At 38.0% G+C, this 17,835-nt stretch overlaps 1 protein-coding gene across 5 annotated transcripts in view; it reads left to right on the forward strand.

The window, feature by feature from the left end:
- si:ch211-87m7.1 overlaps positions 1 to 16,927 on the forward strand; it is a 272,159-nt gene extending 255,232 nt beyond the window's left edge. For 2 of the 5 annotated variants that reach the window (XM_073909987.1, XM_068223076.2), the window contains 7 exons: positions 377 to 432; positions 519 to 675; positions 3,896 to 4,032; positions 7,126 to 7,271; positions 9,013 to 9,165; positions 13,011 to 13,138; positions 15,793 to 16,927. In XM_073909987.1, coding sequence (XP_073766088.1) covers positions 377 to 432; positions 519 to 675; positions 3,896 to 4,032; positions 7,126 to 7,271; positions 9,013 to 9,165; positions 13,011 to 13,138; positions 15,793 to 15,842 — 827 coding nt within the window. In that variant the 3' untranslated portion in view covers positions 15,843 to 16,927. Of the gene's footprint in view, positions 1 to 376; positions 433 to 518; positions 676 to 2,110; positions 2,524 to 3,753; positions 4,033 to 4,124; positions 4,704 to 6,857; positions 7,272 to 9,012; positions 9,166 to 13,010; positions 13,139 to 15,792 lie in introns of those variants that run through there. The other 3 variants (XR_012384004.1, XM_068223077.2, XM_073909988.1) reach the window with 3 other exon arrangements.
- Positions 16,928 to 17,835: the final 908 nt, after the last annotated feature.

Raw genomic sequence — 17,835 nt, forward strand, 5'->3', positions numbered from 1 at the left:
ACACAGCTCAATCATGCATTACCATCATAATAAAGCAGTCAGAAGAGCAAACACCAAACCTGCTGGAGCTCAACTCTGTTTACTGTCACTCCTTTAACCTGCGTGCTTCTCTGATGTTTAAATACAGTCAAATAAAATAAAAGGTATTAAATATTGAAAAACAGTATTTTAAATGTTTAATTATTATTGATGTAAGTGACTGACTGAACTGAATGACTGAGAATTGAGGAATTTTTCAGCTTGATTCATGCTGTGCACCTTTTCTGCCCTGTAGCTGATGCTGCACATGACAGATCTACTCTTTCCTTTGTTCTTAATCTTCATTGTACAAATATGTTTGTTGCTTTGCCTAAATCTGACCTCTGACCCTCTGCAGACAGCGACTCAGAGAGCAGCAAGTTGATCTTTGAGCTGAACGGACAGAAATGGATGGTAATTCTCAGACTAAAGACGCAGTTTCTCTGATGCATCGCACTGTTTGTGTCTGAAGCCTGTGTGTGTGTGTGTGTGTTGTGCAGAAATTACCTGAAGATCTGCAGTTCATGACGTTCCTGCGGGAGTGGCACATCCACGGCACCCGCATCCCGGAGATCCCCTCCTACATCGAGGCGTTTGTGGAGCTGCGGGTGCTGGACGTCCCCAAAAACGGCCTGAGCAGACTCCCAGTGGAGATCGGTCAGGAAAACAACACAGATCACACACACACACACACACATACATACAGCGCTGGGGGAAAGTGTTGGCCCCCTTAATTCTATTTCTATAAGATAATTCTATCAGTTTGCAGATAATAATGATCTATTATTTTCTATCAGTTTGCGTTTCAAGGCTCAGTTTTAGGCCCTCTGCTCGGCCCTGGCAGATTTTAGAGCCCTCCTATAGCTGGACAGACTGACGCAATTCTAAAGACCTCTAAATTAGTTTTTTTCATTTACGTTCCAGGGCGCGGGTTGCTGTTTTGAGCGCGCGAGTATGACTATTATACCATGGTGTAGTTTTAATCTCTCTAGCCTTTTTTAATTTGATGGGTGCCACAGTATTTAGTGTGCTTGTAAAGATGGCATCCATACTGCTGGTTACTACATCAAGATCATTTGAGTTTGCGGGTGCATTACGAAATAGAGAGAGATCAGGTGAATTATTTATAAATTCATCTTTGGTTGACGGAACAATAGTTCTACTAGGACGGAGTATTGGAGTGGGTTTGCTGATTTCAGGTAAACACAGCTTATATAGTAAGAGGTAGTGATCTGTAATATCATCACTTTGTGGTAAAATGTCTACGTCAATAACCTCGATTCCATAAGACAGAATTAGATCTAATGCCTGCTTTAAGCCAGAGGTTCTCAAAGTGGGGGTCGGGACCCCCCGAGGGGTCGCGGGACAATGAAGGGGGGTCGCCTGGTGATTTTCAAAAATCAATTAATTTTTATTAAACCTTAAAACTTACTGTATTTTATCAATAACCTATACTGAAGAGAAAAAAATAGTCGCTTATAGTTACTAGTTCTATTGGATTGCGACTTCTCGGGTAATTACATTATACTAAAGACACAGCAATACTGTCAGATGCAGCAGATTTTGTAACACCAGGTTCAACTTTCTAGCCCATTTACAGCACTGACATACATAAAAAAACAAAGAATAGACTTGGGTCTATTAGTGTGTTTGTGCGCATCATTGCATACCAGGTTTCTGTATTTATAACCACCACCTGAGAGGATATTGGGGGTCACGAGTCACTGGCATTGTCATTTTGGTGGTCGCGGGCTGAAAAGTTTGGGAACCCCTGCTTTAAGCGATGGGTTGGACCCACAACGTTTTGCTTTATCCCAAGTGAGTGTATTAAATCCATAAACATGAACCCTAATGTATCGTTAGCGTCATCTATGTGGATGTTAAAGTCACTGACAATTAGCATTTTATCAGTTTTGGCTAGTAAGTCAGAAATAAAATCAGAAAACTCTTTTAGAAATTTAACATAGGGTCCTGGGGGTCTATATATGGTGATTAAAGCGAGAGGTTTTTGCATAGTATCTGGAAGCTGAACATTAAGCGCTAGTACTTCAAAGGAGCTAAACATAAGTCCGTTTCTCTGATTAATATTAAGGAAATCACTAAAGATTGATGCAACTCCACCACCACGACCAGTTTGACGAGCCTCATGTTTATATAAGAATCCTGGAGGAGTTGCTTCATTTAGGACAATATCAGGTTTAGTAAACCACATGAAGTTGTGCTAATAAAGCATTTTTTAACACACAACCGCCTGAATAATAAGATATGTAAATGTTGATTTGAATAGTTAATTATTTACTAACTCATCCTGAATGATCTTATAAACTACTACTCTTAAACTGCTTTGTAAACATTGCAATCCTTCAGTAATAAAAACAATAATCAAGTTAACATTATGCAATTTATAAGTCTACATAAGTCAGTTGTAAACTGCTGACTAATGTCTTACAATGTAGAGCTGAGGCTTAACAAATGATGAATTAATTATTCGCTAATGCTTAAAGGGTCATGAAACACCAAAACACATGTGTTGAGCTGTTGACAGTGGTATATGTGTCCCACACTGCTGTAAACACTATTAGGACACCTATATTTCACTAAAAAGTGTGAATTGGTTGTTTTTGCGTTATTTTAAGCAAATTCGTACTTCCGGTTTGAAACGAATTTTTGAAGCTGCGTCACGGTCATGACATAATAGTGTGTATTCCAGCGTGCAGACTGGACGCCTGTGCCAGAGTGTGTCTTATTACGTCTTACAGTGTGCTGCATTAATGCATGAGTAAAGCTTGGTTCAAACCAATCAGAGCGCTCTATTGTGCAGCTTCATTAATATTCATTACTGTCACAGTGTTTAGACGACAGAGACGCCACGTTGTGTTGGCAAAACAAGCGTGAAGTGTTGCTTTTATAGTTTGCTGCAGTGAAGTTTTCATTTTCTCTCTGTGAGAGCTCAGCTGGAGTCACGTGTGGATTAACAGTGTACGCGACGCTCGACAACAATAACTTACGTGTCTAAGGAGGATTATTGTTTACCTGAGAGCTGTTCTCATCTGCAAACGCTGAGATCCGGATTCGCTTTAGTCTCCTCTTAATAAAGACGCGGCTCTAGTTACTGGTGATTGTCCTGTCTCTACAGATTTGGTAAGTGAGTGACCAGTGCTCTTTGTTTATTCAGTTTGTTCGTATCGAGTTAACTATTGCGCAGAGTGTAAACATGTTAGCACCACAACCAAACTTTAACCTCGTGTAGGATTTTCACCGCATTTAGTGACCGGAATAACACAGGCGGCTTTCTGACACTACCTGCCGTGTGCATCTAAGTTTCCAGGAAATGCGGAGTTTTTTTTCTCTCATTCGCCGTGCGGTATCAAACATTGCATGAAAAATACACGCTTAGAGCAGTTCCTCGAATCAAATATCTCGTTTGTGGCGAGGGACATGAATGAATTCCCTGAATGAAAGAGCCAAACTGCAGTTAAAGTCCACCATTTAATAATTTGGCAAATAATTCGACTACAGATGTCCATGTAGGTTAAACACCATCACTTTCTCCTGTGTGTGTGTTTTGACTCTGAAACTCGCGCGTGCCCAAATAGACACTCCCACACCATCCCACTTTTCTTCCTCCGACACTCCCCCGTAAACAGAGCTGGACACGCCCACTTTTCTGACTTTTTCCAAAGTAGAGGTGTGAAAACACCCTGCTGAAACGAGGGGGTTTCATGGCCCTTTAAGAAATGACTCATCATGTGCAGTTATTATAAATGTCACTGAAAATGCTTCTTGATACAAGAATTAAATGGCAAAAACTCTAATAATAAAATCCCAATAACACACACACACACACACACACACATGTATGTCTGCTCCTCCACAGGTAAACTGCTCAATCTGAGGGAATTAAACGTCAATTATAATAAACTGCTGAGCATTCCTGCTGAACTGGGCGAGTGTGTGAATCTGGAGCACCTGGAGATGACCGCAAACACACACCTGGCGGAGCTGCCCTTCGAGGTACACACACACTGCAGATACACACACTGCAGATACACACACACGCGCTCAAGAATAAAGTCATTTACAACATATGTGCTTGTGTATCCCAGCTAACAGAGAGCGTTCTCTGAACGTTCCGGCAAGGTTTACAATAATAAAGTGCTAGTAGTAGTTTACATTTCTGGAGTTGAGAAATTGAGAACACTGCAAACACATGCGCCAACACTTTATAATAACTACACACTCCGAATCATTTATTAAGCATGAGCAAATGTTACATTCGTCATCTGTTCAGCATTACCTATATGTTAATAAGAGTTAGTCAGCAGTTTATTACTGCAGCTACAAATGCTGTATTACTGACTTACAGCCACATGTATAATGTGCTTAATAACTGTACTTTCATCATTTGTTAATGATTTGTTTTTCATTACTAAATGAAGTATGGCATTAATAACAAACCAGTTACTTAAGAATAGTTAGTTGCTTTTAAAGATGATTCAGAATGAGTTAGTAAATGAATAATAAACTATTGAAATCAACATTTATAACTCTTATTAATCAGGCATGTACTAATAGTTAATGTGTATGTTAATAAATGCTTTATTAACTCAACTTCAAGCAGTTTTGTGAGCTAATCTAAAGTGAGGATTCGTGCTTTATAAATCCCTTATAAATGACAAATAAAGGCTCAGTTAAATTCCAAACAGGAAAAAAGAAAACAAAAACAACATTATTCGTTCCTATTGATTTGAAACACATTTAAATAAATACACAAATGATACACAAATGACACTGCGCTTCAAATGAACAATAAATCTTTGCAACCTTAACTAGAATAAAATGACCATGCAGTCTAAACGTCATTAAATAACACTGGAATATTATATCATCATATTGAAATCAACATTTATAATTCTTATTATTCAGGAATTAATGGTTACTTGGTTTGTTGATAAATGCTTCATCCAGTGTTGTGAGCTAATCTAAAGTGAGGACTATTGATGCTTTATAAATCCCTTATAAATGACAATTAAAGGCTCGGTGTCAAATGAACAATAATCATTGCACTCTTATCTAAACAGTAAAATGACTGTACAGTTTAAGCATTGCTGAATATCAGGAGTGTCAATTAAAAAACAGTAATAAAGCAACAATAATATTAATTATAATAATTTAATGATATAAATCAAACTTTGTTACTGTTTTTTAATCCAATTTGATGTCACATTGTGACACTCCTGATATTCAGAAATGCTTAAACTGTACAGTCATTTTACTGTTTAGATAAGAGTGCAATGTTTATTGTTCATTTGACACTGAGCCTTTAATTGTCATTTATTAGAGATTTATAAAGCATGAATAGTCCTCACTTTAGATTAGCTCACAACACTGGATGAAGCATTTATCAACAAACCAAGTAACCATTAATTCCTGAATAATAAGAATTATAAATGTTGATTTCAATAGTTTATTAATCATTTATTTACTCATTCTGAATCATCTTAAAACCCTCCAACTACTCTTAAATACAATTGGTTTGTAAATAATGCAATACTTAATTTAGTCATGGGAAATGAACCATTAACAAGTTATGAAAGTACAGTTTTTAAGCACATTATACATGTGTTTATAAGTCAGTGATAGAGCATTTGTATCTGCAGTTCTAAACTGCTGACTTGTTAATGTAGAGTAATGCTGAACAGAGGATGAACTCACTAGATCAGTGGTTCTCAAACTGTGGTACATGTAACACTAGTGGTACGTGGAGGAATCAGATATGTCATATTGTACATGCCACATATATTTAAAATATGATATCAATGTGAGAACATATAGCATATATTTATGAGGTCCAAGCAACACCCCCAGATGAATATGTTAATACTTTATATTTAAGTACAGGAGTGTTTTTTTAATTACTTTTAACGAACAGTAGCCTACCATTTTTAACCTTTAAATACACACTTCAATATAAACGTTGACGTTTTATTTTGTTTGTTTGATTTTTACATATAAGCACAGTACAGTGTTGATGTTCAACGTATTTATAATGTTTAAAGCGGCTGATAATTATTAATATTCTTAATAATAGGAATTAATCTGCCATGTTTTTGAACTGTACAGAGCTGTAGCTGCTTTACTGGGCCTACTACGCTACTGTATTTCAATAATTCAATTCAATTCAGCTTTATTTGTATAGCGCTTTTACAATGTGGATTGTGTCAAAGCAGCTTCACATAAATGGTCACAGTAACTGGATCAGGGTAGTTCAGTTTTTAGTGTTTAAGTTCAGTTCAGTTTAGCTCAGTTCAGTTCAGTTCAGTTTAGCTCAGTTTAGTGTGATTTAATCATTACTGAGAGTTCAAACACTGAAGAGCAAATTCATCGATGCGTAGCTCTACCAATCCTGAACCATGCGAGGCAGTGGCGACAGCGGAGAGGGAAAAAAAACTTCACCTGATGGGAGTGAAGAAAAAAAACCTTGAGAGAACCAGACTCAGTTGGGCACGACCATTTTAATTTCTCCGCTGGCCAAAAGTCTTGTGCAGAGCTGCAGTCTCAGCGGTGGAGGCTGGAAGCTGGCCTCAGCGAAGACTCGACTGTCCCTGGAGCGTCACTGGAATCAGTCTCATACTCTCCACTCCTCCATGACCTGGAGGAGTAACCTGGAGGAGCAATGCTGCTCATTATGGTGGTACTTGGAGAGACTATTTTTTTCTGAGGTGGTACTTGGTGAAAAAAGTTTGAGATCCACTGCACTAGATGCTAATGCTTAATAAATGATCTATAGTGTGCAGTTAATAAAGTGTTACCAAATGCTTTTCAGTTGATGCTTTGAGTTTTAGTCTTGTTTCTAGTCCAAAATATCCATAAACTCTTAAATCAAGAAGCATTTTCTAGACCAGTAATAGATCTGGTGTTGTTTTCAGAAATAATGAGTGAAAATAAAGTGAGTTTTCCATTAAAGCAAGCAGAATAATCTGCGCTGTAATGAATTAGTCGTAGCTCTAATTTAATTAGCAGGTCATTTAACATTTCCACATCATGAAAAGGTCAGCAAAATGTTTGTAGTTACTGTTGTTAGCTGGGATATTCCTCTGGTTTCAGCTGAGTAACCTGAAGAAACTCCAGCACCTGGACTTGGCAGAAAACAAGTTTCCCAGCATCCCCATCTGTGTGCTGCGCATGGAGAGCCTGAAGTGTCTGGACATCAGCAATAACGCACTCAGAGACCTGCCTGAGGACATCGACAGGTGTGTATGTAACGGAGGCTAGCTAGCGAGTGCTGTGCAGGTAAACCTCACTCCTCTGACCTCTAAAGGTGCTCTATAGCGACAGATGCTAGTGGCCATGGTCTTTAGCCTCCTTGTTAGAGTAACCGACTCCCATGCGGAAGGTCGCCGGTTCGATACTAGCTCGGAGCGGGTTGGGTGGCGTAGGACCGGCGTTGTTACATTGGTGCCGTGACCCGGATGGGAGTGAGGTTTAGGGGGGTGAGTGTAACTGAGGCCAGCTAGTAGGTGCTGTGCAGGTAAACCTCACTCCTCTGACCTCTAAAGGTGCTCTAGCGACAGATGCTTGTGGCCATGGTCTTTAGCCTCATTGTTAGAGCAACCGACTCCCATGCGGAAGATCGCCGGTTCGATACCAGCTCGGAGCGGGTTGGGTGGTGTAGGACCGGCGATGTTACATTGGTGCCGTGACCTGGACGGGAGTGAGGTTTAGGGGGGTGAGTGTAACTGAGGCCAGCTAGTAAGTGCTGTGCAGGTAAACCTCACTCCTCTGACCTCTAAAGATGCTCTAGCGACAATTGCTATGGTCCATGGTCTTTAGCCTCCTTTTTAGAGCAACCGACTCCCATGCGGAAGGTCGCCGGTTCGATACCAGCTCGGAGCGGGTTGGGTGGTGTAGAATCGGCGGGGTTACATGTACACAAGCGCACACATAGACACACGCACACACATACCTTGGTTGGATGATGAAACTGAAGGCCTCAGTCCAGCATCAGCTGCTGTAGTGAATGACAGACAGGAGTCCTGCACAGCGGCCAGAGGGATTCTGAGCCGTTCTTCATCTAAATAGTGTTCAGGTCACTACTGATGCTGCTGGAGGAAAACCTTTCCTGACTCGCTCCTCCAAAACAGCCCAAAGTGCTCAATAATGTTTAGATCTGGGTACTGTGCAGGCCATTGGAGATGTTTAACTTCACTGTCATCTTCATAACACCACTCTGCCTCCAGTCCTGCTGTGTGTGTTGCTGCATTATCATCCTGATGCACACCACCACCTTCAGGAAACAATGTTTGACCCATTGGGTCACATGCTCCTCCAGAATGGGTTGGTCCTTGGCGGTAACCCATCACCCATCTAGCACAAGTAATGGGCCTCGGGAACGCCATATTGCCGAACGAATCATCAGTGATCCCCACATGCTTCCCTCTGGGCATCAGCAGTCTGGGTGGGCCGCTTCTTTGGGGCTTCTCCACACAGTAACTCTCCCGGATGTGGGAAAGACAGTGAAGGTGGATCATCAGAGAACAGCACATGCTCCACACCGTCCACAGCTCCAGTTCTCCACTGCTGCTCCACTGAAGCCGGCGTTTGGCATCAGCAGGAGTGAGCAGAGGTTTGGGTCATTATATTGACCCTGTCATTCTGCAGTGAGTCGGGCAGCGGTGCTCTGATGTGTTCTGGGTAAATCAGGGATATCAGCCGGACCCCCTTTCAGACAGCTACCTCTGGCCTCCACAGCTCCTCCTGCTGGATGTGCTTCTTCTTCTTGGTGGTCTGCGGACATTACTCTGAACACCACGGCTCTGATCATCACACACACTTGCTTTCTTGCTCACAGACACACACTATCACTCTGTCTTCTTCTGAACTCTGCTATGTCCCCATAATGTTGTTTTAACACGAGCACACACAGACTAATGGGCACACACACACACACACACACACACACACACACCTGACGCTGTGGTGTTTCTCCTTCAGGCTGGAGGCTCTAGAGATGCTGTTCCTGCACAGAAACGCGGTGCGCTACGTGCCCATGAGCACCAATAACCTCCTCCATCTGAAGATGCTGGTGATCAGCGCAGACCAGCTCTACAGCCTCCCCTCACACCTAGTGGACAATCCCAAAATCAAGTACGTCTGAGTCCACCACCGAGCCGTGTCATGCACAAATACAGGAGGATGGGGAACACTTAGAACAATGATCACATGAAAAATAGATTGTTGTCACACAAAAGCAATCATGTGTTTGCTCCAAAAACATCCGAGGTCTTCTGCAGAAATGAACGCGTTTTTCAAGATACTTTACATTCACTTTGAAATCTTTTGTAGCATTGTGCAAAATTGAATGTTTACACCAAGAATCTTTGCATTTGCTCCAAAAACATCTGTGCTCTTGTTCAAAAGTACGTCTGAGTCCTCAACTGAGCCGTGTCATCATGCACAACAAATATAGGAGAGGAGCAGGAAACCCTGGAGTCAATCTAGCGCCAGAAATACTTGCAAAATAAAAGGTTTTGCAATTAAAAAAGAAAGTATTGAGCAAAAATAAAGAATTAAATAGATGCAAATCTCCAAAAATCACAAAGCGAAAATACATTTTTGAGAAATAAAAATGAATTCTGCTAACAAAAATAAAGAACTGCGAAAGGGAAAATTCACCTTTGAGAAAGAAAAATAAAACTTGCAAACAAAAGAACTGCAAATACAAATCAACAGAGCGAAAAATCCTAAAATATTTGCAATAAAAAACTACTTGCAGTTTACAAAACCCGTCTAGTCAATTGCAATGCTCATGTTGAATTGTTTTTAGTCAACCGTGAGTTTGCCACGCCGTTTTCACTTCGCAGTTCACTGCCTGCCGTAAACTCCTAAGTTCCCTTGACCCTGACCACTTGTAAATCAGGGCCACAAAGTGAAACGCACAGAAACGTGAAGTGCAAAGTGAAATCAGCATCGCAAACTCACAGTTGAATATATGCAATATATATTGAATATATTTTTCTCAATACTTTATTTTTTGTTTGGTAAAACTTTCATTCATTGTGCAAGTATATATGACCCTAGATTGACGCTATAGAAAACTCAATAACAATGAAAAATAGATTGCTTTTGTGCAATAAAGTATTGCTGCTTTTCTTCATTAAACTTTGCTCCCAAAACATTTGTCCTGTGCAAAAAGAAGAATGCGTTTTCCAAAGACTTTTGTCTAGTTGTGCAAAATTAATGTTTGCTACAAGAATCTTTGCATTTGCTCCAAAAACATCCGTCATCTTGGTCAAAAGTATTGCATTCGCTCCAAATATATTTGTTGTCCCATTCAATAGTTCTGCATTTCCCCCCAAATTTTGCATTCACTCGCAAACTGTTTAGCAAAAAATAAACAAATAAACATTAAACTGCATTTGCTCCTAAACTATTTTATAAAATTGTTTTGTGCAAAGGTTTTGCATTCCCCCCCCAAAAAAACTTTGCATTAAATCCCAAAACATTTTTGCAAAAATCTGCAAAGAAATGAATGCATTTTCCAAGAAACTTTGCATTCACTCCCAAAACATGTCAAGCTGTGCATAAATGTATGTGTACTCCAAGAATCTTTGCATTTGCTCTAAAAACATCCGTGATTAAGCCCAACCCTAACCCTGTGTTTAAAGTTTTGTGTGAAAAATAAAAAACTGCATTTGCTCCTAAACTATTTGCAGTTTTGTGCAAAGGTTTTGCATTCACACCAAAAACTTTGCATTAAATCCCAAAACATTTGTTGTCTTTTGCAATGAATGCATTTTCATAAAAAACTCTGCAATCACTCCCAATACTTTTGACCAGTTGTGCAAAAAAATTATATACATAGGTGCTAAAAACTACTGCATTCGCTCCAAAAGTATTTGTTGTCCCATTCAATAGTTCTCCATTCACACCAAAAACTTTGCATCCCAAACTGTTTGAGGTTTTGTGTAATTTAATCCCTTCAGACCTGAATTATTTTTCAAATTTCAGAGAAATGGGATGTCATGTGATGTCCATTGTAATGGCCGCAGGGTCTGAAGGTGATTATTATATATGTATATATATATATATATATATATATATATATATATGTATATATATATATATATTTATATATGTATATATATATATATATATATATATATATGTATATATATATATATATATATATATATATATATATATATATATATATATATATATATATATATATATATATAAACTGCATTTGCTCTAAATTGTTAGCAGTTTTGTTCAAAGGTTTTAGGTTTGGCATTCCACCCAAAAAAAAAAAACTTTGCATTAAATCCCAAAACATTTGTCAAGTTGTACAAAAAATGCAAGTCTTATCCAAAAATCTTTGCATTTAATCCAAAACACCAGTGATCTTGTTCAAAACTATAGCATTTCATATATATTTGTCGTCCTATTTCTCACCAAGATCTTTACATTCACTCCTAAACTGTTTAAGAGGTCACTTAACAATAAGGCGCATTAGTTAATGTATTTACTAACGCTAACTAAATATGAACAATTTATGTAGAGCATTTATTAATCATAGTTCATCATTTTCTAATGTTCACTAACACAAACAAATACTGTAGTAACGTATTATTTACAGTTTGTTCATGTTAGTAAATGCATTAACTAACATTAACTAATACAACTTGTTGTAAAGTGTTACCGTTTAAGGTTTGTGCAAAAAAATGAAAATAAATAAATGCATTTAGTCTGAATTATTTGCGGTTTTGTTCAAAGGCTTTGCATTTCCCCCCAAAAAAACTTAGCATTAAATCCCAAAACATTTGTAGGGTTGTGTAAAATGTAATGTTTATTTAGAGAATCTTTGTATTTACTCCTAAAACATCAGTGATCCTGTTCAAAAATACTGCATCCACTCTAAATGAAAAATTGTCGTCCCATTCAATAGTTCTGCATTCCACAAAAACTTTGCAATCACTCCCTAACTGTTTAAAGTTTTGTGCAAAACTATTTTATAAATAAACTGCATTTGCTCTAAACTAATTGCAGTTTTGTTTAAAGGTTTTCCATTCGCCAATAAAGTTTGCGTTAAATCCAAAAAAACATTTGTTCTCCTGTGCCAAAAAGAATGCATTTTCCAAGAAACTTTGCGTTTGCTCCTAAAACTTTTGTCTATAGTTGTGCAAAAAATGTATGTCTACTCTGAATCTTTGCATTTACTCAAAAAAACATCTGCTTCAAAACTACTGCATTTGCTTCAAAAATATTTGTTGTTTTCTGCAATAGTTCTTCATTTACTCCCCAACCATTGAAGGTTTTGTACAAAAAAGTATTGCAAACCGCCCAAAACACAATGTGCTAAAATGTTTCAGCTTTGTGCTAAAGTTTTGCATCCTCCTAAAGTAACTTTGCATTTCAAAAAACATTTGATTTCTTTTGCAAAAAAAATTGATAAATATAAAAAACTTTGCAAGACTTTTGTATAGAGCAAAAATATATGTTTACTCCAAAAAGTGTTGCATTCACTCTCAAAACAGGAGTATAATACAAGAGTATTGCACACCACCAAAAACACAATCTGCCCTACAAAAAAAAAAAACCTTGCATTGCTCCCAAAAACATTTGTCTTGTGCAAAAAAAAAGTTGCATTTGTTCCCAAAACTTTTGAGACCTTGTGCCGAAGGATTGCATTCCCATCAAAACCTAGTGTTCCCTTTAATACCTTTAATACTATAACTCCCAAAAAGCTAAATTAAAGAATCATCCTTGATCAATATAACGTTTGCATTGATTCATTAAATCACAGACGGATTGCCCCTACAGATGTGCTGAATATTTCAGTGTGTGCTGCAATGACAATGAAGGTTAACGTTGAGGTCGCGTCTGATCCTCCGGGGCGTTATTTTTAGATTCTGAGAATAAAACAGCTGCTGTTGTCTGTCCGGCAAAACGGTTTCCACATACATGATCAATGCGTGTTTCTGTTGCAGATTAATCCGCTTATATGACAATCCTATAAAAGCTGAGGATGAAGAGGAGATGAACATGGATGCAGAAGCTCAGGACACGCATGAGAAAGAGTTCATGAAGACTTACATTGAGTCTCTTCAGGACAGGGGTGAGGATATCGATATGCTCATGCATTTTGAAGAAGATGGTACAAAAAAAAGGCATTTTCGTAAACTTTTCTTAGATTACACATTTATGGTAATGTAATCTGCTTTTGGATTACATTTAGATTACTTTTAAACTGTAATCAGTTACTGACTACATGATAAGAGTAATTTAATACTACCTTTATACATACAGCTGAAATCAGAATTATTCACCCCCGTTTAAATTTTTATTTTTTAAATATTTCCCAAATGATGTTAAACAGATTCAGGAATTGTTCACAGTTTGTCTGATAATATTTTTTCTTCTGGAGAAAGTCTTATTTGTTTTATTTCGGCTAGAATAAAAGCAGTTTTTAATTTTTTAAACACCATTTTAAGGACAATATTATTAGCCCATTTAAGCTGTATGTTTTTCGATAGTCTCCAGAACAAACCATCATTATACAATAACCTGCCTATAATCTGCCTAGTCACCCTAATTACCCTAGTGAAGCCTTTAAATGTGACTTTAAGCTGTATAGAAGTTTCTTGAAGAATATCTAGTCTAATATTATTTACTGTCATCATGACAAAGAGAAAATAGATCAGTTATTAGAGATGAGTTATTAACACTATTATGATTAGAAATGTGTTGAAGAAATCTGCTCTCCGTTTACCAGAAATTGGGGAAAAAATAAACAGGGGGGCGAATAATTCTGACCTCAACTACTGTACATATAACTATATAGCAATAGCCAACTCAGATCACCACATAAATAAACATAAAAGGTAACAATAAAGTTAATCATCATCAAATAAAATGGCAATTATAAAGTAAACAAAATTATAACCAATCAAAACATGTTTAAACAGCAGGAGCATCCAATGTGTATGAGCAAAACACAACTTAAAGCTTGTGCAGAAACCCAGCTGCAGTACAAATGAATGCAAATATGTATTGGACCTAGCTCGCTTCGAGTATACCTCCTGCCGGATGATAATATAAATATAAATCACTATTAAACTAATCCACAATAGCTTCTTTTCATTTCATAATTAGAGTGTGTGTGCTGTGTGTTTATTTTGTACATGTAAATACACACATGCACGCATATATTTGATTTTTTTTTATTTAGATATAAAATGTACATGATACAAATTATATATAAATGTAAAAGTGACACAAAACAATATTTTTATATATGTTAATAAACACTCACCGGCCACTTTATTAGGTACACCTTACTAGTACCGGGTTGGACCCCTTTTTTGTCTTCAGAACTGCTTTAATCCTTGGTGTCGTAGATTCAGCAAGCTACTGGAAATATTCCTCAGAGATTTTGCTCCATATTGACATGATAGCATCACACAGTTGCTGCAGATTTTTGTCGGCTGCACATCCATGATGCCAATCTCCCGTTCCACCACATCCCAAAGCTGCTCTATTGGATTGAGCTCTGGTGACTGTGGAGGCCATTTGAGTACAGTGAACTCATCGTCATGTTCAAAAACCAGTCTGAGATGATTGAGCTTTATGACATGCTGCGTTATCCTGCTGGAAGTAGCCATCAGAAGATGGAGACACTGTGCTCATAAAGGGATGGACATGGTCAGCAGCAATACTCAGGTAGGCTGTGGCGTTGATGCTCAATTGGTACTAATGGACCCAAAGAAAATCTCCCCCACACCATTACACCACCACCACCAGCCTGAACCGCTGATACAAGGCAGGATGATCCATGCTTTCATGTTTTCTGAGCCGAGCATCTGAATGTGTCAGCAGAAATGGAGACTCATCAGAGCAGCAACGTTTCTCCAATCTTCTATTGTCCAGTTTTGGTGAGTCTGTGTGAATTGTAGCCTCAGTTTCCTGTTCTTAGCTGACAGGAGCGGCACCCGGTGTGCTCTTCTGCTGCTGTAGCCCATCCGCCTCAAGGTTGGACGTGTTGTGTGTTCAGAGATGCTCTTCTGCAGAGCTCGGTTGTAACGAGTGCTTATTTGAGTTACTGTTGCCTTTCTATCAGCTGGAACCAGTCTGGCCATTCTCCTCTGACCTCTTCAACAAGGCATTTGCGCCCACAGAACTGCCGCTCACTGGATATTTCCTCTTTGTCGGAGCATTCTCTGTAAATCCTAGAGATGGTTGTGCGTGAAAATCCCAGCAGATCAGCAGTTTCTGAAATACTCAGAGCAGCCCGTCTGGCAGCAACAACCATGCCACATTCAGAGTCTTTTAAATCCCCTTTCTTCCCCATTCTGATGCTCAGTCTGACCTGCAGCAGGTCATCTTGACCATGTCTACATGCATAACATATGCTGCATTAACGAGCAGTAGTACAGGTGTGCCTAATAAAGTGGCCAGTGAGTGTATAAAACACATATATTGTCAAAACAAACTTTTATTTGGAATGTGATTATTCACAATTCATGTTTGCCCAACACTAATTGAAAACAATCAATTGTAACATCTTCCTGCTACTGTGTCAGTAATAGTTTGTAATCCTGATGTAATCCTTAAAAGTAACTGTAATACGATTACAAGTAGCTAAGGAGTAGCTTACTCTGAATCACAATCACTTGATTTTTGTAACCTGATTAGGCAATATAATCCAGCTCAATGTTTGATTATGTTATAGTATATGGATGTGTTGTAGTATATTAACGCTCTCTGTTTCAGACACTCAGCCTTCATACACCACCAAAGTGTCTCTGAGCTGCCTGCTGTAGAAGCACATCGACTGCAGATTTACACCAGTGTGTTTCAACCACGCCTGTGCTTTAGTCTCTCATTCCTCGTGCAATCAGAAGTGCAGCGTCAACCAGCTGTTTGAGGGTTTGGATTTCTTCTGTAGCAGTGTTTAAGTCGCTCTGGATTAAAGTGTCTGCTAAATGACTAAATGTAATGTAAATGTGTTTAAACGGGTCATGAGCTGAGAAATCTAAACTGCATTTGGATATAGAAGAGCTTATAAAACACACAAAAATGATTTTCTTAGAGGTTTTGTGTTGTTTCTGGGATGAATATTTAAGATTTCTTAATAAATATTGTTTTATTTTCAGAATTAAGTGAGTTTTTTTCCTTAAAACAAGCTTAACAATCTGCCAATGGAGTAAGCTAACTTGTTTTAAAGAAAAACTCACTTAATTATGACTTCTTTATTATTGTTATTAATAGACATTATATTGGATATTGTTATCCAAACCGGGAGGAGGCCTCAGGGATGACCCAGGACTCGCTGGAGGGACTATGTCTCTCAGCTGGCCTGAGAACGCCTCGGGATCCCCCCGGAGGAGCTGGAGGAAGTGGCTGGGATAGATGGAAGTCTGGGGTTCTCTCCTAAGACTGCTGCCCCCGCGACCTGGCCCCAGAAAAGCAGCAGAAAATGAATGAATGAATGATCCAAATATCAAACAATTTTAATAAATATTTAGACTAGAAACAAGACAAACTCATTAGAAAAGCATTTTTGTAGTGAGAGTTCTGAAACAGCTCCTAAAAATGACAATTGCTCATCAATTATGATGTTTTAATATAAAAATCTGAGATTATAAGTAGAGAAAATGACTAAATAAAGCAGTAAAGTAGTTCATGACCCCTTTAAGAAAAGACATCAGTGATTGTTTTGATTTATTATTATTCTTTCTAGATCCCAGACCTATTTGGATGTGCTTTTCTGAGTTGATCTCCATTGTTTAGTTTGATTTGATGTGACCAAACGCTTCCCAGCATGATGACGTCAGTGTTTTATTATGCATATCACCATCATCATAAAGTGTAATGTATTGTGATTAAATCTTTTTCATGCACTTCACCCTCTGCTATTATTATAATGCAACACAATCTGTAGCCAATCCTGGTATCTGAAGTGATTTATTGAAACATTGATCAATGAAAAGCTCACTGGTAACAAACGTCAGCAAATGCATGCTTCATGTGCACTGAACGCATCGCTAAATCAGCAGTGTTGGGGGTAATGCATTACAAGTTACGTAATAATATGACTAATATGAGTGGCCAGTAAAGTAATGCATCAGAAAAAAAGATTAAGCCTCAGCTAAAGTAAGCTAACGTAACGCATTACTTACAATGAAAAGTAATGCAACTATAGCTTTCTAGAGGAGTAACTCAATATTGTAATGCATTAACTTTTGTCATGATACGTAAATAATACAACTTGATTATGATGCAGTTTAACTTTCCCCAACACTGTCAGTAAAACCTCCTTAAACCCACGACTGCATAGACATGAAGAATGGCACTGAAGCCCACTTATTCATTAAAAACAAAGTGCAGTTCACTGGAAAACATTGATCAAATCAGTTTGGAGCTTCTTTAGTCCTTATGTGGGCATCTATAGCACCGACTGCATAAACACACTGCAATAAATGCTTTCTTTACTTAGAGCTTGTCTTGTTTCTAGTCCAAATATATAAAGATTCTGAAATCAAGAAGCATTTTCTAGACAAGTGAACATATCGTCTTGTTTTATAAATATTGCGTCAGAATGAAATGAAATTTTTAATAAAACAAGCTAAATCATCTGCATCTGAAATAATCTTGCTCTTCCTCTTGATGTAATCATTTTGCTTGTTTTAAGGGTAAACTCACTTCAATAGGACTCGTTAATTATGAAAATACAACTTATTTTTTTGATTTAAGAATTTTTAGATGTTTGGACTAGAGACAGGACAAAAAATTAAGCATAAAAACCATTTTTTT

Source organism: Danio rerio, chromosome 8 (assembly GCF_049306965.1).
Source record: "Danio rerio strain Tuebingen ecotype United States chromosome 8, GRCz12tu, whole genome shotgun sequence".
Lineage (NCBI taxonomy): Eukaryota > Metazoa > Chordata > Actinopteri > Cypriniformes > Danionidae > Danio > Danio rerio.